We start from the raw sequence: 23159 nt of genomic DNA, 5'->3' as shown, positions 1-23159 counted from the left end.
AGTTTCTTCAGAGCACCGAGGGAGTGGTAAAAGGTTCTTGTAATTTCTATTGACACTTGCCTTTCCTATATGCCTCCTTTTTTATAATATAAATCCAGATCGTAAGTATAAAAAATACAGGCAAAAATTCTCGTTTTCGCTCGCGTGGATGGCAAGTTGGCCATGACGGCAGTGTCAGTATGACACTGACACTACTGAGTTTGTGGCTATACTGAACTGCTGGGGTGGACTGGTTTGACCAAATTCGAGCATATTCTATCGGAGAGATGTATAACTAGAGAATACATACCCTTCTTACCGCTTCCTTGGCACTTTGGACAATAATATTTGCGAAAATTTATAAGGACGGCCAATTTCAATTGTATTCTTTTCTCAAACTCGACCTTGACCTAAAGAGGAACATGGGGGTTTTAGAGACACTCTAAGCTCTTTTGACCACTAGCATTTATTTTCTGTGTACGTTCCTTCTACTTCAAAATACCTATTTCTATCATATGTCATTATTTGCTCTACTTTGGCAAACGGCATACACGTTTTTTAGATGATTAAGGTGTTGATTTTTTTTTTATCATACATTAGTTACCGTTCAAAGACGCGGATTGTTTAGGTTATCGCGTCCTTGAATAAAATGACCAACCGTAGGTTATTTTTGTTTTATTTTATATATTTAGCAACTAATTTTCTCGACAGTTTTGAATATATTATAATAGAATAACAACGTACATCAACGAATAATACTAGTAATACTATGCGACCTTTAGATACGGTCCGGATATGTCGGGCAGAAGATACGAGCAGCGACCTCGTTATTGGATGTTCTTTTTTCTTTTTCTCCGTATTGTATTAGTAATATTGCAATGTGTAATTAAATTATATTTCGTTTTTTGCGCTTTCGGTACAGAGCGAACCTCCGAGGACCGAATTCGGCGAACCGGTAAAGGTATAAAGTGCGCTTTACACATTCCCAAATATTAAATTCGTCTTCGCTCCGTTTGGCCGTATTATTATTACCCGCCGTCGTGTAATATATAGATATATATTTTTTTTACTAATTTACTCGGTTAAGGAAAAACGATGAAATACAAAGCAGATTTCAATCAGCGAGATTCAGAATTCGCGGTATTCCGGTTCCGGGTATTGTCAATAAGGGAAAAATGCAATTGTCGTAATTGCGACGGCGTCTTCCCTTTTTTCCCAAACGCACGGTCCCTTTGTGTACTCCGTTAAGTTCGCGGTAAAAGCAATAATAATTAAAAGCTCAACGTTATAAATGTATATACATACAACTGGCAAAATCGCGAAGCCGTCTAGATAAATTTTATACGTTGGATCAAAAGACACGGGGTTTTATTAATAAACGAAAAATAAGAGAATTCTGTCGATATAAGACGTAAGATACAATGAACTTTTAATACTTTTATAATTAAATTAACGTTGATTAAATAAATAACATGATCTTATTATTACATTTGACCGAGATTGCATACAACAGCCAATCGGTTGATACTGATTAAGTCAGATTTCATGTTTTACTTTGCATAAATCACACATTAAACCATTATAGAATCGCATTGTTTTAATTGTAAAGATTATGTTTATTTGTTTTATTTTCATAATTCATAAAGTACAGACATTACCGTGACCAGACACTTGGCAAAGAAAATCAATAAGACACATAAAGACACACGCTAGTTAATGTGCATGGCAAACATTACTGGGAAAACCGCCTATTTTAATTTCAACGAGGTAACAAAACCGGAGCATGTAAATCCGGGAAACTAATAATAATTATTATTAGGTTGTCAGATAAGTCGCGGTGGATCTTGTGAATGCATGTACTTAGAAAAGAGCTGCGCAACGTTATACTTAATAACCCGTTTAACCGTGCAATGGGTTCGAAACGTCAGTCAACTAATTACGTCAACATGGATAGATCTGAAAATGATCAAACTAATAGTTGAATCTATGCAATTTTTAGCATGTTCAACCTGATACCATATCCGAGAAGGAGCTCGGAACCCTTGTTATCAAAATGAAAAAAAAAACAATATTCAAAAGACAGCCTATAATGAACCTTGTGTACACACAGACTCATACGAGTGAGGTTGACCACTTCAACCCTCTTACGCCATGCTCTTGTGTTTGTTCATAGTTGTTCTGTCTGCTTTACAAACCTGTTAGTGTACACTTTTTGAATTTTATTACACTATTTGTATAGTAAATTATGCCCTATCCTTTACAAGAGGTATGTGCTTAGGTCGAGGTAAACCTTAATCTTTGCCCGTCAGTTTATAATCTGAACTATGGTTTCACTTCCACTTCAAAATATTTTCACCAGTGGCAAACACAGAGGAATGTTATGGTTAGGTTAGGTTTTAATTACTCTAAAACGTCGTCTTCTAAAATATCGGATTATAAACATATTTATATTATACAGATACTCAAAGTTCTCCAGTCTCAAAGGTTAATGTCTATACTTGGGTCTGAAAGGACTAATACTTATCATAGAAATTTGAAGTCTTAGTTATTGTCGACAAAATAAAATCATACTTCTATGTTTATTATTGAAAAAGTTACGTTAATTGGCAGTATTATTTTCGATCGACCCTTTTTAGACCCAAAAGTACAGAAGACATCCCTGGTTTTACAACGGGTATCACGCTGATAGGATCAATACATGCCGTGACAAGCAGCTTGACTACATGACTATTATATTATTATAATATAATCGATTGTCTCCCTCTCTTTCTCTCCCTTTATATCGGCCGGCCGTTATTATGTAAAAAAAAAACCTTGTCCGCCAAATCGTATTATCCAATTGTTGTCTTTATTATTATAATATTATTTTGTATGTGATAAAATAACTTATGCCGGTCGTACACGACATCCGTGCGGAGTCACGTTACCGATGTGCGCGGTCATGATGTTTTTTACACGGCCGGATGTGATTGCATGTGTGTGACCATGTTAACGGATTTTCGGTAGCAGTGCAGAGACTATTAAGATGGAGTGCACAACAATTGTTGAAAAAAATTACAACATCTTGTGCTCCCACGAGCACACTAGTAGTTATCGCATCGCGCCATCGACGGTGGTGTATTTTAAGAGCTGCTAATGTGCTTTACCGCAGAGTCGCGAGGCAGAAGAAAACAACATAACCGTCTTATCTCAATTCTATACGACAGAACCAAAGCCCCCGCGCAAGGATCCGCGAACCATTTGAATTCTCGGCATACAGACACGACGGACAGAAATATCCAATACACATACGCATACACAGAAGCAGACAAAACCCCAAAGAGAACAATGTGTGTAAACAAGAAAAGTTCCACGTGTTTGTTTGTCACGAGCGTAATAACATAATAACAAGTGAGTGAGTACACGGTACACACAACAACGAGAATCCGTTTAATGTGTGCAATGATAATAATAAAAACCAACCGACTGCCGAACAATCGTTTTGTTCACATTCGTACAGGTGTACAGTTATAATATTATATGTGTCTCGACAGTCGTCAGTCAAAGAATAACACTCGCACACTAATAATAATAATAATAATATGACCATACACACAAACGTACGTGCATTATTACGGCTTGTGTACGCAAAAATTGGACACATATTATCATCAGCCGGCGACGATTGTAAGTCTACCCGCAACGGTATATCTATTGAAAAACGCTATCTTGTCATTTCTCTTCTCTCCTCCCGACTTGTTTCGAAGACTCTGCATTATTACATATGTTTTTCATTATTATTACATTTATGTTGTAACACAATGCAACACCGTCTGCCTGCGCTCGTATAATACACTTGTACTCTATTAACCGACATTTTAACTTTTTATAATCGTATTACTCCTAACCACTTATCGATGTTATCTCGATGGTAGTGCTCATATCTATAGACTATATTCCTTCCTCGCCTTCACGAGTCCACGAATTCCCCCATTATACTTTGTCGTCCGTTGACCGGTTTTATTGGAGATTCATTGTGAACAATCGTATGTAATAAATGTTTGCCAATGTTTGAAATCCACAAGAAATACAACTCCACTGTGTCAATCCCATATTGCTGTCTTGGGGAATTGTTCCTTTAAAAAGTTCGTCTGGTATATGTAAAGTGCAATAGCTTTATTTGTCTTTAATCGCCTCGCCTCGGACCCAGTAGTGTTTTGTGCGATGCCACTGCATTAGCAGATCCCATGCCGTGTCGTCCGGCTACTATCGCGTCTCCTGGCGTGCGGTTGTTCGCAGATGATCCATGATTATCTCCAATTACAACAGGTATTAATAGACGATATTAGTGCTATTATGGTAGCGTAATGGTGCGATAAAAAGGTCGAACGGTGGAAACGCGGTGCCCGGAGAGGACGTTGACGCCTGGACGGAATTTACCGATTAGAGCAGCAGTGGCAGAAGAGAGACCGAGAGACCGCAATCGCTGCCACCGCCGGTGTCGGTGCGTAGAGAGATGTCAATGACAAACGATAATAACGCTCTGTGCACCTGTTTCCCATCGAAATCTCACGATTCAAATATACACACCGCTGAGCGGTCCATTGTTATACAGCGGCAATCGATAACGTGACGAATTCGCATCGCCATGATGTTATGCTACCGTACTTTACCAGGAGCAACCGGCCGAAAAACGTACCAGCAAAAAAAAAATGTTTAAATCACCCAGTCCGATTCCGTTTGGCCGAATGGTCGCCTTAAATTTCGCACGATCCTAAGAGTAAACAGCAAAATGCGTCGTAAGTAGCCTACTTAAGTAATGTTTAAAAAACCACCCTTAAACCGGCGCTAGAGCCCTACACACCGAGTCACTCGCCAGTTTCCTCAGCCTTCGGCGGTTCCTCTTTTGGTCGTAGCACGTTTACTTTGTTTCCTCGGTATTACTGTAAATAACGTTCTACAACAGAGTCACAAAGCGCCAGTGTGTCTTTTCTCCCATACTCTTATAAACTGCACGGTTCTTCGTATTATTATTATTGTATTATTATTTATTCCAAACGGATGTAATTATTATCATTACCGAGTGTATTATACAATAGCTGTTATTATTAATATTATTATGATTCGCCTAACGGTATCGATACAGAGCGGTTCACGAGATATGTCTTGGTCAGAATATCGTTCATGTATTGCAATAAATTACAACTATATTATTTTTGTGTTGTATTTTGTATTATTGCGGTAATTGAATTGTCCCGACCCGGTCATCTATGTCGGACGACCGAGGCACGAGGAGCTGCCGTACACTACAATGCTATCATATACAATAAACACAATATTGACATGTCTTTTGTATAAAATATTGTCGTTGCTTTCATAATATGTGTGTGTATACCGTTCGATTGTGGTCCGGACCAAACGCCAAACGCAGTTATAGGCAAACACACATCACATGTGGCGTACCGTGTAATTGGACGGAAATTTGAAATGAAAAAATCACACTTCCAAGAAAACGGCCGTTGCGTTGTATGTGAAAGGAATATTATCACGGTCGTCGCCATCAGTACTGCCTCGGTGATCAGTCCAACATCTTCTTTTGGTTGTTTTCCGAAAACCACTCCGACATGTCAATCCGTAACGCAAACGGGTCTCTATGTACATTTTTTTGTTAACACTGGCAGGTGGTGCTCGTAGTATCATAATACCTAATCATAATAATGAATTACAATTGTTATTGTAGTTCCAGATCATTATGCACGCGGTTAAAGAGACGGCGGGCATTCCATCATCGGTTTATGCCAATCCACAACGTTATCTGCATATTCTATAGTCTACACAGTCGTGTTACACCAGTGGAGGTTAAATACCGCGGTCGGAAACCAAAGCGCGTGCGCTAGATTACTGTCTTCCAGAGATCTGCTGAAAAACCAACAGTGACAAAAGAAACGATACCTTCGATTCCATCCAACTTCTGGCCAACTTTTTAGGTTAATGAGTAAGAACTTTAAGACTCGATGACTCATTCCTAAACAAAGTCCGCTTTATGATAGACTCGTGGTTGAGTCGCTTGTCTCTGTGTTAACAAGTCGACGAATGCGATTTGTTGGGCCAGATGTGAGGCGATGCGCTGTTTATTTCCGGCATTGTGTTCGTTCTAAGTTGGCACATATAGATCTCAAAGTGTGATCATTGATCGCCGACCTTCGTCGGATCTGCCGCAATCGTCCTCGCCAGGCCAGCCGTTACGCCGTGGCGAACTGACGACGTTGCACAACCCATCGCCTCGGAGATTGCCCACACGGACCGTGAATCCACCGAGGTCCAATAAACGGATTTCTGATGAAAGTATGCCGACGAGCTAAGATGTCCATCCGCTATGTGTTGTGAATCTGTGAGTCGTCAAGTGTGTGTGAAAGAATCAATCCAAATTTGCCGGTCCACCGGGTCAGCCGATGGTCCGGCTTCTAAGGTGGATGATTTTGAATTGCAATGCTGTAGACCATGACAAAACTATCACCGTATATACTGTATAATGAACATGGACGTCGTGTTAATTATCACTATTGAATAATTGGTCACAGCTAATCACATCTCACGGATGACAATTACTGTTAAAATTCATTAATTGTCGTCATCATTTTTATAGATCTAAGATCAATAGATATCGATATATCGGCATAGTACCTATGCCGATTTTCCCACCTCTAGCTATTTAATTCGGATGCGGTGCCACCGCCGTATCTTAAAATGACTCCAGACGATCATTTACGGAAAACCGTAAGAAAAAAAAACAACTGTTGGTCTGAATAATAATAATTGTACACATTCATTCGTCGGACAACAACATAGTTCACACATGGTGTCTATAATTTACCCGTGAAACACCTTGTTTCCGCATGACACTATAATGTCGTCCGGTGTATGTAGGTGACTCGTTTCGTCTATTGTGGTTTTACGGGTAACCCATTTATGTGTTTTTTTTTAACCTGTGTGAATATTAGAAGAAAAAAACTTGCACCTATACGTATTACAGCATCGTCACGTTAAAAATCACACATCATACAATAAGGCGCTGTCGCGGTGGTTTTTTTTTGCACATATCAAAACGGTATTTCTTGTTTTTTTTTTTTGCTATTTATTTGAAATAAAACCTCAATTGCGGTCTAATCCGACAATACAAAACCATTAATTTTTTTACATTTTTTACATTTTTTCATAATATTTAGTATATACTTTGTGTTCGTTCGAAGCGTTTAGATTTCTTCAATATTAACATGGGTTTGGTGCTGTATCATTTCTTATGAAAAGTATAAATAAATTATGCGGTAATTTTTATCATTTCTTTTACTACTAATTTTAAGGTTTGGGCGGATTAAAAAATACTAACAATAATTAAATATTTTTGATCTAAATATGATTTTCCTATTTACTCAGACAATAATAATTAAATATCAAAGTAGCTACAGATAGATACCATAAGTGTACTTTGAATTTATAAAGACTATCCCAATTTTTCTTTAGTTGATTAGTTAGATATGAAAACACAAATGAAGATTTCTGAGGCGTATTACTGGCTGTTATGCCAAGAAAATTTAGATGAATGTGTTTATAAGAAAGTGTGTGTTATTTAATTTGCTTTCTCTTGTATACCATTCAAATGGTATTATTTAAATCTGCAATTTTTTTTTTTAATTGACTGTCCACAGTATGAATACTTGGTAAATATCATTCAAATCAACAACAAAATAGTTTAATGCGCTTACCTGTAGTAGTATTAACGTGAACGCCGCATACTGACATCTGAAATGAAACAAACAGAAATTCGGTTAATAAATGAGTATTAATACTAAGGTTTACATGTTTTGAGTTTATTTGATGATGTTAATATTAGTTTAAACTTAAAAGTTAAATTGGAACACTTAATAACTGTCTATTATGTTTTTTTATACACTAAAAGTTATAAGTATAAACGTTTTCTCCTGTTTTTATACTTAAATTCTGCTGGAGCTTGAAGGGTTCTGAAATGCCCTAAGCCCTTCCTCGCCATTAGTAACAATGGTCGTAACACTTTTAAACAGTATTACGCCCCGGAACTGAAAACCAATAAACTAAATCGCACTTTCTTAAAAGAGATCCACCCGAATTTCTATATGTGCACAAAAGTTTTAAATGTCATATTGGCTCTTTTGTAGGCGAGGTTGCACATACAGAGGTAGAGATTTTATTGGATTTCATCGAAATAGAGGGTTGTGAGAATCACACACTAAGCGTTTATAAGAAAACAGAACCAATCCGATCGGAAGCGATTACATTGAATTGAAGACGGCCCTCGGGTGTCTTCCGAGTCTAGAAAACCGAAAATCCAATATGCTCGTGCCATCAGATCAAAGTGACTACGATTTTTCGACTCTTGAACAATCGACCCCTATAGCATTGCTGATATAGCGTTTCATATAGTACAGCAGCCCCGCTTCGCCGTGAAATCACATTACGCCGTTGGCCAATCCAGTGTGAACGACACAATATGATGGAGTATGGAATGGAAGCTCGGTGTGCTTAGAACAAAATTAATATTGCTCACAGCTTCTCGCCGGGATGACACTCTGGGTAGGTAGGTATAACGGTATATAAACAGGCGAACGGCAGTGACTATTAAACACAGCCGCCGCCGTCGACCCTGTGTATAATTAATTATTTTCAATATTTTACATGGTCGTGTGTATTCATTTTTTTCGAATTAATTTTGTGTTCATCTCTCGCCTCCTCGTCTAATGACGCGTCTCGTAGCCGGCTGCATCGGCCTGTAAAATGTGTCACGTTTCCCGACGCCGTCCATTGTTTACCCCAGAAATAACACTTTTTTTTTTTTCGAAAAAACACCAAAATTGCGTTTTAATAGACCCGCTATGGTCGCCGACTCCTGTGCCAGCGATCGTTATAATAATTATAACAATAATGATTTCGCTAACTGTTTTTGCCCGACGTCTGCGCGCTACCCGTTTTCATGTGAATTCGCGCGCCGTACGACGTGTCAGCCGACGTTACAATATTATTATTATTAATCGTCGACACCACAATACGGTACCGAACGGTACCTGTACAAAATGTACATACCTATACCAGATATAGACATAACACATAGTCGGACAGCATTAAACAGATATAAGGTTTCCACGGGCGGAGAGGGCGGCCGGCCATCCGATGGGAACAACGCGCGTACAAAACACGAGATACAGATCTACGAGCAAAACTTCTCATTTCGATTATTCAAACGAATTCACAGACTTCCGTCTAAATCTTAACAAGTAGAGTGCGAAATATTTTTTTAAATGTTACGTGTGAGCAGACAAACAATATTTTGAATACATGTAAAAGAAATCGTTGCAAAATATCATATTAAGACAGCTAAACGTGTAAATATAACTACCCTCTTCTAATGGTATTCCTAGAACAAAAATCTAGTTATGAAACTTTTTGTAAAAAAAAATGAAACCCTTAAGCCACAGTTTTATACGCCCTTCAAAACGTCACAACCTTTTTCGTTAATCCCACATTTTCGGATAAATCACATACATTTGTTCGTTGTCAATTATCAAGACAGAGCCTGATTGATCTGATTTACGGCAGATGCTTGATATCCATCCACTCGCTTTCCATTAGACCTGCGTATAAATGTGTTGGCATAAATCAAACATTTGACGTTTGGAACTAATAGCATTCGCCGACGGACTTGGTTCGGGTTAAGGTCGTCCGTTGCGCTATATAATTTGCGTATTGAGCATATTTGCATAATAACAAATATATATATATATATATATATGTTTTTTAGGTCTTACATTGTCTATAACTATAATTAACATCATCATCTTCGCGTTTCTTCCTATTTTTTTTTTTTATTATTATAATTTTTTTCTTTTATCGCCAAACGGTACATTTTGCAATACAACGGTGGCGGTAGCGGTGGTGGTAGTAGTAGTAATGGTAGTTGTAGTGGTACGAGCGTGCCACTAGCCTAACTTTGCGGTAACGGTACTGTTCCCGGGTTTGGGCCATCCATCGAACGATGCGTACCCAACCAACTGGAAAAGAGTCATTTTTATTGTTGTTTTATTATGACGGCGTACGCCGTGTCTCGGCGGCATAATAATAATATAACCGGTACATTATCGCACCATTTACAGTTGATCGGGAACTACATGAAGAATACCCGAAGGATCCCATCGCAGTTGACTTTAAGGGACACGAAAATCTTACAACGTCAACAGGGCTTCAATTCGTCCTGGCATAGCCGTAAGGCCTCTTCGAAAAACTCTTTGGCTTAAAAAAACATAAAATGGCTCGACAGCCCCTAACTGTCCATCGTATCGTGCTCGTCCGAGTACTCAGATAAGAATAATCCAAAGCCTAAGTCGCTCGCACGTGGACGGAGAGGAAGACTACTTGTCTTGTGTTTAGTGTCAAACATACTTAAAAAAAAATAAAAACACCTGTCGCCATATAAGACCCAAACAAACGCCCGACTGTGTCCGGGTACTCCATATAATTAATTATTAGTGTACAGGAATTTTGTAAATTGCGCCCTAGATTACAATGTCGTAGAGGTCTTTTTTTTCCCTCGACACCGTGACCTCGCTAAGGTCTGCCAAATCAGCCATAAAAACAATGGGTTTGCAGTAAGTAGAACGCGGCCGTTTAGTCGTTTTCCCTATGATAATATTATTAAACGCGTGGCCTACATAATAATAATAATAGTAATATAATTTGGCTCATATTGGCGACACACGGAGAGCATGTTTGTATCATAATAGTTACATCCGTTGAAATCTTTAAGACAGGCAAAAACTATAAGCCATGAGAGACGCGGCCAAAATGAAGGTATATATTATAATATTATTATAAGTACCTAACGTTGTCACACGGCGACTAAGCGATTTTCTTGTTTTTTTTTGTTCATTTCGGTTGCAAAAAAAAAACTATTAAGTCATTGTCACACGCGCGTATTTTAAATCGATCAAAAGGGTTTATATCGGAAGTGTGAAAAAAATCAATCGAATAATTAATTGTACGCGAAAATAACAAGCGCGTTAAGGACTCGGATTTTTGTTTTTTTTTTAATTTTTAGGGCATATCACAGTGAATATATATTATTATACATATTAAGGTCGACTGTAATGGTGCCACAAGACCCTGCGCTTGTATTTCAAACGTACTACAACAATCTAATTAGGTTAGGTTTTCGACGAAACCAGTACGTTCTACTATATGAAAAGTTCTATCTAAGCATTTCATAAGGCGTAGTTGTTAATGTTTTTGTTAACTTTTGTACTCAATCCAAATATTATGCCAATAATTTTTTATTTACCCCAGCATTGGCTGAAAAACTCAAGTTTATTTTTATCATCGTCATTACAAACAAGGATTATTCATAATGTTTTGAGCGATTAAGAACCATTCTATAGGAAACCCCTAGAAATCTATCGGGTAAAGTGGATTTTCAAAAACAAAATCCGCGGCAATGATGAGTAAACTTGATAGCGGTGTAACACCTGTTCGGATGCAATTCACCAACAGCCGTTTTTGGATGAAGAACTCTTATGTCGGAAAAGATAAACCTAACTAAACAGCCCAACTTTTTTTTTAACCCATTCGGCAAAAACAGTGTAACTGTTGGCCGGTAAAAAAAAACGAAGAATGGGAAAAAGCTAACGTTTATAAACTTACGGTAACTCGAGGTTCTTTTTTCCATGACGATTTTATGACAATTGCTATTTTCTTATGTACAATATGTATGTAGGTATGACCGTTACTCGGGTAATCCGAATGATATGGCCGATCAGTGAACACAATACACGGCCACCGTTTTTCACACATCCACACAAATCTTTTCTCACAGATGGAATTTTTGGCAGTTCATACGCAATTGTTGGATTATCGCAGAGTTACCGCGCTATTACACAGCCCTGGGCCGTACACAAAAATATGGCATTCGATTCGTTACAACACCGTAACGCAATCGTGTGTGCGTTTTTTTCCCCTATCTACGTCAACGTTCCCAAACAAACGGACCAAAACCGATACAACAACAATAATAATACTAGTTTATAACTGTTCTTACTTAGCACCTCGTAGCGGGCATTTGAAAAAGCAGATGTAACCGAATACCCAATTGAGTGAAGGAAAAAAAAATAAGTAATAATAAACTTAACGAGTACCGGACGAGATCACTTATATTACATAATTATTTTTCCATTTCAATTTGAGATTTATAACTATTACCTAAACCTATGTACCGAAATCTTGCAGCTTACAGACTGCAGCAGGTAATAACCGATGGAATTACAAGCTGAAATGAATAGCTCTGTGTCATAATATTGTGTATTATATTATTACATCCTAAATAGATGATCCCGAAAAAGCGGTTTAATTGTTACTTTAGTGCGTGTAAGAAAAGCGTGACTGACTGTAACGTTTTGTCAAATTAATCTCGTCGTTGATGAAAAAGTGTTTTAGAGGGAAATTCTACAGCTATCAATGTGATATTGTATTATTTCTTCTATAATTTTCTGGGTTTTTCCTGAGGTTGTGGAATACACATTTTCCTAGTCTATCGGTACTAAATTATTTCGAATCACAGTTTTTTTTAGACAGTCTTATTAAAATTATATATAATAATACTTGGCAGGTAGTTTACTATGACTTGTATCGCGCTTAGCGTACTACCGTGTTTTTTAGCAAGCGTTCCCTATTGTCGCCTGTAAGCAAATTGACGGTTAAGAATATCGTCGACGCATACCTTAAAGCTCTAAGCAAGGACCGGCCGAAAACATTGTACTTGCTTTGGGAAACGGTAAAGAAAAGACGGGAATGGTCTGAAGACCGTTGCGATTATTATTTCTTATACAATTCGACCGGAACGCACAATGCCATTGCCAACGTGTATTATGATTATTATTATTATTATATCGTAGTTGTTGTCGTACACGCATGTTAGTTTACTGACTGATTTGTGTATATATTGTGGTGGGAGCAAAAGAGGCAATGAATAGAGCAGAAAAAAATGCATGTATGTATATAGACACAAAACCGAATCACCCGTTACACATCACGGTACAAATCATAATATACAAATGTCTTTCGGGTGTTTTTCAATGGAGGAAAAGTATGAAAAACAAATAAATATTATAAATTCCGTTACACAGACATCTATGAAAAAAACTGCATACCTATTAAAGTCTATAGATTCGTAATCGTATGTAGACCCATAATAATAATGCAATGTGTTATGCGATAATAATAGTTGGCCAAAGTCGTGTCACGTGCTGTGCACCAACTAGGTACACTTACTTTTTGTCTATGTACATGTTTTATTACACACAGCCGAGTCCTAAACTTGAACCTACTCCTTAGCGACGGTAGATTTCTGGATTCTAGATGTCTGTTTTAGTCACGCCCGGATCATCAGCTACTGCGATTCCAGAGACTTAAACGTCAGTACTAAAATGCATGAGCCATTTAGACTTGACTCGAACGGATTAGATGTGCCCTCACACCTCAATTATTTACTGGATAATAAAATAACAATTGTATTATAGAACTTTGAACCGTTCGGCTGTCAACGACCCTATTTCGGGATTTATAAAGTGTGACTATGTATAAGTATCAATTTTTTCTTCTTTATTTCACCCAAAAGACAATGGACCGATTCAATTATAATACGGAACAGATTAATATGCAGACGTAAACGCGTCTGTCGGTTAACGGAGGGGAAAAAAATTACTATCGTCGAATCGATGTGATTCGATCGGCCTTATGCCGATGCTTTATTGTCTTTGAAACGAGGTAAGGCGACACGGAGTGAAAAAAAAACAACTATCAATTGGCAATGGGCAATGTGGAAATTAAATTTAGAAGAAAAAAAACAAAACGACACCGCACGCCTTGTGGTATTGGTCAGAAGACCCGCCGTCGTCGTTCACCGGAAACGAAGTATATTAAAGACATAGGACCAAGTGGTGCAAAAAAAAAAAAAAATGCAATCAAAAGAATCACGTTCGAATCGTACGGCGACGGCGGCCGTTTCTATTCCAATAGTTCCATTTCGGGATGGACGGTCTGTGAGAAGAAAAAAAAAGGTGAAACCACGGCTGTTCTAAATGGACAATCGGATGACTTGTGAAGCGGAAACTGTTGTGTATAGCCGTACTTAACACCATATACATGTATAAGTGTATAAACGGCCACAGTAGGTACAGTATAGACACGTCTTCCGATATCATCATCTCCCATCAGAGGGTGAACGTACTGCAAAACCCGCGTGTCCACCGTACAGATCTCCGTGAATTATTATTTTTTTATTATTATATTATGTTATTATTATTATAGCTATTACTGTTCCGGCGGTCCGTCCAAAGAACTCGGATCTATATTTACCGGTGCTCGATTGTCTCAATGGACAGACGACCGTCCCTAACGTCATTGGTCAACAGGTGTCGTCGAACGACCTCCAGCCCTTTCTCTAGAAATATTTTTTAAATTTTACCGTATCCGATTTGGGATTTCTCGAGCACATGTACATAGGTTCGGGGTCCTTCAAATATGTTTCTCCAAAAAACTAAATATACTCACACGTCAAGTTAGACATATTTTTAGCCAGCACTTTACTGGACGCTCGATAGTGGACACTTGCACATTAATGTCTTGACATCATTGTCTTGCACATGACCCTTAATAGTCATGTATTCTTTCCCTAGGTACCACCTACTCTATTACATACATCCGATTAGTACAATAATAATATGTTCACCAGTTATTATACTCGACGTTGGCGGTGATCTCTTCATTGCCGACCATTAAAACAAATGGTCAATGCCTAACCCGTCATTAAACACTTTAATATACCTATATTGCCCGGACCTAATATAATAATACAAATTGTATTGCTACTGTACGTTTTTTTCTGCTGCTGCTACAACCAAACCACATTGCCTATTAAAATGTGAAGACTTTAGATATATTCTCGGAAATACACTGCAGAAACCTCTGGCGTTGTTTGACCGACCAATGAGATAATAATGCAGGGAGGGATAATGATTTATAGTAATACTTTTAAGTGTATAAACAATACTATGAGTATTCGAAGGACTTGACTGAATGTTGGTGACCTTAGTATGCTTACCCTAAGCTTACTATCATTTGCAAGAAGGAAAATCGGCAGTCTGCCTAGAGACAATTTAAATAAAAACTAAATTATACCCTGAAGAGGAAACCAATGGTATTAGCCTTAATAAAAAATTATTCGTGTCTGGTTTTCAGTATATATTGTTTAAAAAAAAAACAAATAGAAATAATGATAAAGAAACATTGTAAACTCCCTGATGTTGTTTTCTTAGTTAACTCCCCAGTTTCCGTTGAGCTAACGTTAAAATTGATCGACCATTCAAATTACAAAAAAGATAACATTAATTCGGTTTCTTGGTGTTCTGAACTATTTACTTGTACAAGTTTAGGCTAAAGTATACGAAAATGTATGACTAAATTCAATAAAATGAATGCATGATAATAAATTAAGTATACTTATACTAAATAATAAAAGGGTATGATATTTTCTTTCAAGATATTAAGTAGGTATTTAAATATTATTATGAATTAAATGTTTAATAACTTTAAAATAATATATTTTTATCTATAAGTTACTTAACTCAAGTTGGTAAAAAAAAGTGATCTTAATCTATTGTTCTACTTGTTTTAAGACGTGTCTAAAAGTATTATTAGGGTTTAAAAACAATATCTATTCATAAAAGTACTAAACAATTAAATAAGAAATAATTTTTGTTTATAACTCAAATAATATTTAATAAGAAACATAATATTTGTATGTCAAAAATGAATTAGTTAACTTATAATTATTTCTAAAAATTACAAATGCCTAAAAATTATATTACATTGTTATGGGCACTACAACAGCTCTTAGAACTAGCCACCAAAGTACTAAATATATAATTATTGAGTTTTTGTGAACGTATTATCATTTTAATCGTTTTGCAAATTTTGTGTATAATTTTTTATTACGTGTTTAATCTTCCACGAAAGGGTTAAATGTATTGTTGTTTAAATGTTTTACTATATATGTAGATAAATAATTAATTTGACCTTATCTAGTGGTATATTCAAAACTTGTAATTTATAAAAGTTATAATTGTTATTTTACAAGGTCGAGTAAATTAATGATTTTAACCTATTGGCATTGTTAAATTAAACTTTGATTATATATCCAGTTGTCAAGTTTAAAAAAACAAATTTGTAAAATGCATTTGATTTAATTTGAATTAACGTTATTTTACCAAATGTATTATGGTTTTTAAGTTATAAAATATATGCTCTATATTTTGTCCTAGTACAATTTTATTTGATAATAATAATTTTACTATACATTTTTTTATTATTATTACTTGATACAAAAAATTAAGTTTATTAAATTTAATTTGGTAAATTAAAACCAAATAACATAACTATTTTATTATTATTTATTTATATAAAAATAGAACAATTTATTATTTTTATTATATAAGTATTCCAATTTTTAAATTTAACTTAATAACGTCAATACTGCCCAGACTTGTAATAAAATGATTTTTTATGCTTTTTTATACATCAATTTCTTTAATTAACCAGTTTATACTAATTTATTATTTATTTTTCAACAATATGAAGCCTATTAGTGCCCTGGTCAGGTTATGGTTGATATATTGTTGTACATAACTGCAACGGTCTGTGCCGCGGTTATCTAATATTGTTTTATTTGTATATTTTTTTGTCCGAATCTCTCGTTAACCGGATAACGCATTACGGCACGAGGCGTCCGAGTGCGACGGGAAATCATTTAATTCGCATAGTATACATTATTACTGACCGTAAGATGTATCCCATACAGGTATAATCATATATTATGCCACACTTTCTCCCGCAATGGTCGGTGCATCCGATAATGCACCCCGGACTCGATTAATTATCTTTTTTTCCGTACCTATCGTTCCACGCAATGTTCTATATATACAGACCGCGGCTCGGCCGAGTAGGTACAAAAAAAAAATTAAATTTAACAAAAATTTAAACGCAAAAAAATCACAAGCAAACGGGCCGAATCAGGTATTACATACTTCCGTTCGATTTGATTTTTTTAAACGTTTTCCGCCTAACATATTATGATTTATATATTATGTAAAATCAATAAGAATATATTTTATTTAATATTTTTAATTATGATATATTTTATGTGCACCAATAAGGGTTAGGTTTCGAAATTATATTGAAAAAAAAAAATGATGTTTTTCGTCTGGTGACTTGACAATCAAAACGGAAACTAACCTATTTTTCATGTTCAAAAGGCTCCAAAAGCTAAGTGAGAGAACTAATATTAATTTTTAAAGAAAATTTGAACAATCTAATGAGAAAAGACCAATATAATAATAACATTATTATTATTATATTATATTATGTAAACCGTCCTCGGTTGGTCGTCACCGCCAGGTCGGCTAAATAAGTGGTGCATCCGTTCCGGAGTAATTACTCGGCCAATGGATTCTTATGTATAAACGGATCGAACCGTGTACAATTTCTGCGACGATGCCCCGTAAATAACAGAAGTGTGTGAAAAAAACACTAACCATTTTTCGTTCCGGAAAAACTGCTGTGGTGATAAAGAAGAAAAAGAAAAAACACTCCTCTTATATTGGTATACCAGCTCTCACGTTAGATGTTAAGTAAAATACAATATAAGACAAATATATTATTTATATATTGACCGGTTCGGTCGTTCAACGAGTGGAAAACATATCACTATATACTAATGTTTTTAGTTACATCTATGGTGTTAATATTATATACTGTATAAACAAAACTCACTTTGAGAATATCATCATTACGACGGGATGTGGTGTTCGCGATTATTGAAGTTTTTGCTGAGGAAACGAACGGGACCGGTAGAGCAAAAAAAAAAAAATAATAATAAAATTTAGAAATTATGTGAATTTCTTAAATTAAAATTTCTGATCGTTCTCCGTCGTTGGGTGCACGATTTCTCGGATGCGACTCCGGGACTCGAGCGAAGAAACTTGAAATTGAATTTACCGTCGACTGCGATACGAATTAGCCAAGGAGAACGATATAAATATGTGAAAACCGAATAACTAAATAGGTAAACCGGTGATCGTTGTTGAACAGGGGTTTGCGTTTCCAAGACGTCGTTGTCGTTTCGATGGCGCCGGTGCACTGATACAACGAACGTGTCCCGAAGGAAACAAGAAGAGCAAGTGCATTGGTACAAGCAGAAGAAGAGCTGTGGAAAAATCGGTTGTTCGGTTTTCCCACCTGTTTCCTAGCGAATATTCTGCTGAATTCGGCCAATAAGCGCGGGGGCCGTCTTTGGCGTTTTCCCGCTCGAACCGTGGCCCGTCCGCAGACGGTGGTGGGGCTTCCTGATGGTTCTTCACCGCCTCTGCGTGCCTTACATGGATGACGGACGGTGCACCGGCACGTAAACAACACCGGCCGAGTTTTCGGTGCAATTTAAATGTACCAACAGGTATATTATAACAATCGTATCGTTATGTTGTGCTGTACACGGCATACACGAGGTCTGTGCACGCGGTATACGATTAAGACACCGTTCGTGTATTATAAGAACCAGTAGCGGTTATCTCATAGCATAAGTGTTGCTCGGGCAGCAGTTTCGAAGAGGATGTGCTGACACCTTTAAAAACAAACAGTACCTATACAATATGTGGAAGGTCGGCATTGGCGCAACTTGAGGGGAGTGTCTAGGAAAGTTTAAATCCTTCTAAACTCGTTTAGGCTCTGAAAAAATGTCATCAACCAATCAGGCACAGTCCCCAACTAACATATAATTTTTACTAAAACTAACCGAGCTTTCAGAGTTTAAGAGATCTGAACTTCCTTAGACCCACCCCCTTCCTCTAGTCGCGCCAATGGTGGTCGGAGGAGCAGTAATCTAATATGTTTAGCGTAAAGAGGAAAGAGGTAACAGACTTCAAACAAAGACCTTAGATTATGGCCAACAAAGCACTCAGTTTTTGAGATACTGACCACTTTAAATAATACAGACTCCTAGGATCCTAGGCACAGGTTTTTCATAAGGATTAAAAGTTTTACTGCTTGTATATTTAATTTTATTTTGTTGTATAATTATTTTCTTATAAAATGTAACTTTTCTGAAATAGCAATACCTCACAATGACCGAAGACAAGGAATATTTTCCAAAAACTAATTTGAATAAGGCATCTACTGGTGGTAAAATGTATTTCTCTGCTCTTTCTCGACCTCTTTAGAGAACCAAATGACGAAGTAATAAAACTGATCAATTATTGGCTCGAAAAAGGAATTTGATATAGCTGACTGACACGAAGAAGAAGAAAAAGAAGAATTTAATTCTAAGCTTTTTTTAGAAAATCGATTATTATGTTAATTATAATTTCTTCTGGCAATCAGAATATATTAATTTAAATCTGAAAATTTACTAATGAATTTCGAATATTTTTAGAAGTCGGCTCTACAGCAAAAAGTAAATGCTGTCAGAACAGTGGCAATGGGATAGTCAATAGTTTGTGTAGACGTTTTATGTCTAAGAGACATATAGGAATATTCATGAAAACACATTGACACGAATTTGTAGGAAAGTCAGCACGTTCTTAAATACAAGCAAAATCATTTCCATATTAATTTTTAATTTATCTTGAGATTTTCACGGATTAACCGATCTTTGTAATTTTTAAGTCGTTGAATAGTAGCATTTTATTGCAAGTACACGTTAATTCCACAAACCGTCCAGTTTTCATATCCAAGTCTGAAGACGGGGTTTAACAAAGAAGAATACCTAATGGAAGAAACACGCTTAGACGAGCGGGAATGCTTCATTATTTAACAATCTATTACAAGACATTAGTGTTTGTAATCGTTTTTTTTTTGGGGAGTTGCTCGTTCACTTTACTAATCGTTGTTAAATATCTTGTTGTTCAACGCACTCGTGTTGTTCTTTGTTCAATTAATGCCAAACGCGGTTGGAAGACTCGTTTTGATTGCTTCGGTTAGAAGTAGCTAGTAATATTTATATTAATAGTCTTCTACTGTACCGACAGCAGTTATTATTATAATGTATAAAATATCGATTAATTTATACATATACAGAGCAATAATTTTTTTTTTATAATAGCTTAAGGTATTAAATTGAATGTACAATGTAATATTACATATTTACACACAATGCATTTATTTATTTAGTTGGTCCATTGAACAGAAAATACCCTATCGAGTATATTGAAAACTACTGCTAAAGGGATCATCTCTTTCGACATCCTTTCCATCCCAATGCACATTCCGTTATGTTCTGTGATGATTAATGAGATATTATTATTTAGTGTTAAACATAATAATCTGTTATTTAAGCCTTATGACACAGCATCGAAACCCGTACGTGCATTTTAAACGAGATAGGAAAATAGTGTACAAATCATATTTTGTGCATACTCTAAAGTTTAAAAACAAATTTATCAAGTAATTTCATAACTTTTGAACTTTAAATTTGAAACTGAACTTTGAACAGAAAAGTTTGTTAGTCTTGACTCAGGCCAATCGGCTAAACATTTGTTTAGTTTGTCACTATAAGTTATTATTTCCCGGACGCAATATACCTATTCGAAGTACCGATTACTGACAATAGCAATAATAAAGTAATGGCAAACTCGAAGGACGAAGTGCAACACTTAAATTATAAAATATAATACAGTATATCGTTCGGATGAGCACAAAATTGTTGAGCAAGTGCTTGCTATTTCAGGTATATGTGCTTCCATAAAATACATTATAATAAAATAGGTACATGAAACATAGAAATGACACGTTTTACACCACTTTAATGAGACATAAAAAATAAAAATGCATTGACCGCATCTATATCAATTTAATTATAGCAAAGCCGCCAGTACTGCTCCTACCAAATCGTTTACCCTGTCGTTATTGTAAATTATCATATTGGTTCTTAAGACCTTTACAATAGCAATTAGGTATGCATAGTCGACAACACTGTACGGGACACGCACAATCGTTATTACTTTGGAGCTTTGGTGGTTTGGATTTATTTTACAGTCAAACAATTTACGCTCACGTTAACTCAATAAAAAAATCCGCAATTGTTAGAAATGCGAAATGATGAAATAAAAATTACATCATATTTTTATCACACACAGCAATAAATTTAGAAAATTACATACTTTTTGTTGAGGTTATTTGAGAAGTATGTTATAAGTTAACATTTTTTTGAAATGAATATTCAAAAATATGTTAAAACTTATTTTTAAACATAATTATTACAACTATTTTGAATACTGTGGTTGTTTCTTTCCCGTTTTTCGACTTTTCTATACATTTTTACGCCTTTTAAATTTTTTCTAAGCATTTTTATGGGATCCCAATTTGAAAATTACACATTTTATGTAAAATTTCTTTAGCTTTCAGAAAAAAGTTTAAGAAAAATTCTCAAATTTTGAGCAACACGAAAAAAACAGCTTTTTAGATTATAAACTTAATTTTAATAACTTTCTGTTACACGAAAAAAACAATATTTTTTTCAGAAAGTTTTTACATAAGAACCTAATTTTGGTAATTTTTTTTTATGGCTGAAAATACTATAAAAATAAAAAGAAGTGTCAAGAAAAAAACTAAAAATTCTTTTTACGATCATGGCCAAAATAGTCCAAAACAAAATCAAAAAAAAATTGAGAACATTCTTTTCATTGCAATAGACATGCATTGCAGTGTAATTTTCAAAAAAATCCTCGAGGGTTCGCTTCAACGTTCGTTCGTATTTGGCGTTTTGACCCATATATTTTGTAGCTTACACTACACTTTACCATTAATAAAAAGTTACAGACTAATAAATTAAATGTCGTGTTTAACTAAAAGAAAATATAAAAAATGGAAATGTTATTTTAAATCTCCTTTTGTCTAAACACTGAATTATTATTAAGAAAACAGCTGATAAACTGTAAGGTATTCGGTTAGAAACAACCGATATCCATAATAATTTTCATTAAAACCATTTTAACGGATCATTATTGATCATAATATTATTACAATACGAGTAAAAAACGAGTGAGACGTTTGACAATAATATGTTCCTCTTCGGTCTGGTGTTTAATCGTTCCGAGCTTAATGGACCTACTAACTTACTAATACAAATATATCACAGATTTGTCTACACCATTGATATCAAAACTAATTCGTCCACATAGCAATAATGTATAGTGTCTGATTGTATTACTACAGTTGGACTACTTGGATATTAAATGGGATACTTTGGACTTATTAGTACACGACCGATTCTCCTTGCGCTTGTTTTGCCGTGTAAGTGTGCACTCTGCACAGCTGCTGCTGTAAGCCTGTGAAGTATATTAGGCAGTGCCGGTGTCGATTTTCGAAACTGATTAGATTAGCACAGAGCGAGAATAACAAAACACAACAAGAAGACCATCTGAATCGCCTCGACAATAGGCCATTCGTTTTAGGTAACGGTGCGCGTCAAATCATTTTTTTTTCTTTTAAACATTACATACAATAAAATAAGCGGTTTAATTTGACTGAAAGAAGTATCTATCACATCCACAACAGCTGTAAAATATGAGAACGGCAATTATAATTATTATAAATATGCTATTACATATTATTATAGTATTTTACGATACACTATAATATAAATATTATACATATCAGCATTGGGCTTTTTATGATCGCAATTAATCGAAACGTTTTATATCTCGCTGTACACGACAAAAATGGTTTATAATATTCATGTCCGTGTAATCCGTAATGACGACTAAACATTATATTAATGGCATATTATTCATTTTAATAATTATACGACGGACGGCGTGCTATTAGCCAGTACTATCGAAATCAAACCGAGCATAAAAAATATATCTAGCTGAGATTTTCTTTTAAACAATACAACGATGCATTTGAACAATTCGCCTAGATAGAAAGCAAACGAGAGTACTTTTTTTTAGTAGATTTTATTTAGGTGACATTATCAGAAATATTTAAATACATTTTAATCTAGATAATCGTGTCTACCTCGATTTGGTGTTTATCCCTTGTTAAACTTTCTAAATTAAGTGATAAATTATCTTACAACA

General features: G+C 35.6%; 1 protein-coding gene across 1 annotated transcript in view; it reads right to left on the bottom strand.

The window, feature by feature from the left end:
• The window catches only part of LOC126836460 (uncharacterized), a 40070-nt gene extending 21821 nt beyond the window's left edge, over positions 1 to 18249 (bottom strand). The window contains exons 1-2 of the mRNA XM_050569908.1: positions 17860 to 18249; positions 7722 to 7758 (exon numbers count right to left, since the gene is read on the bottom strand). Coding sequence (XP_050425865.1) covers positions 7722 to 7758; positions 17860 to 17876 — 54 coding nt within the window. The 5' untranslated portion in view covers positions 17877 to 18249. The remainder of the gene's footprint in view (positions 1 to 7721; positions 7759 to 17859) is intronic.
• Between the last annotated feature and the right edge of the window lie 4910 nt (positions 18250 to 23159).

This window comes from Adelges cooleyi, unplaced genomic scaffold, assembly GCF_023614345.1.
Source record: "Adelges cooleyi isolate 19-005CV unplaced genomic scaffold, UGA_ACOO_1.1 ACOO_flye_CR_arks_rails_tigmint_CR_PRNA_247, whole genome shotgun sequence".
Taxonomy (NCBI): domain Eukaryota; kingdom Metazoa; phylum Arthropoda; class Insecta; order Hemiptera; family Adelgidae; genus Adelges; species Adelges cooleyi.
This window is presented reverse-complemented; position numbering and strand designations above follow the sequence as displayed.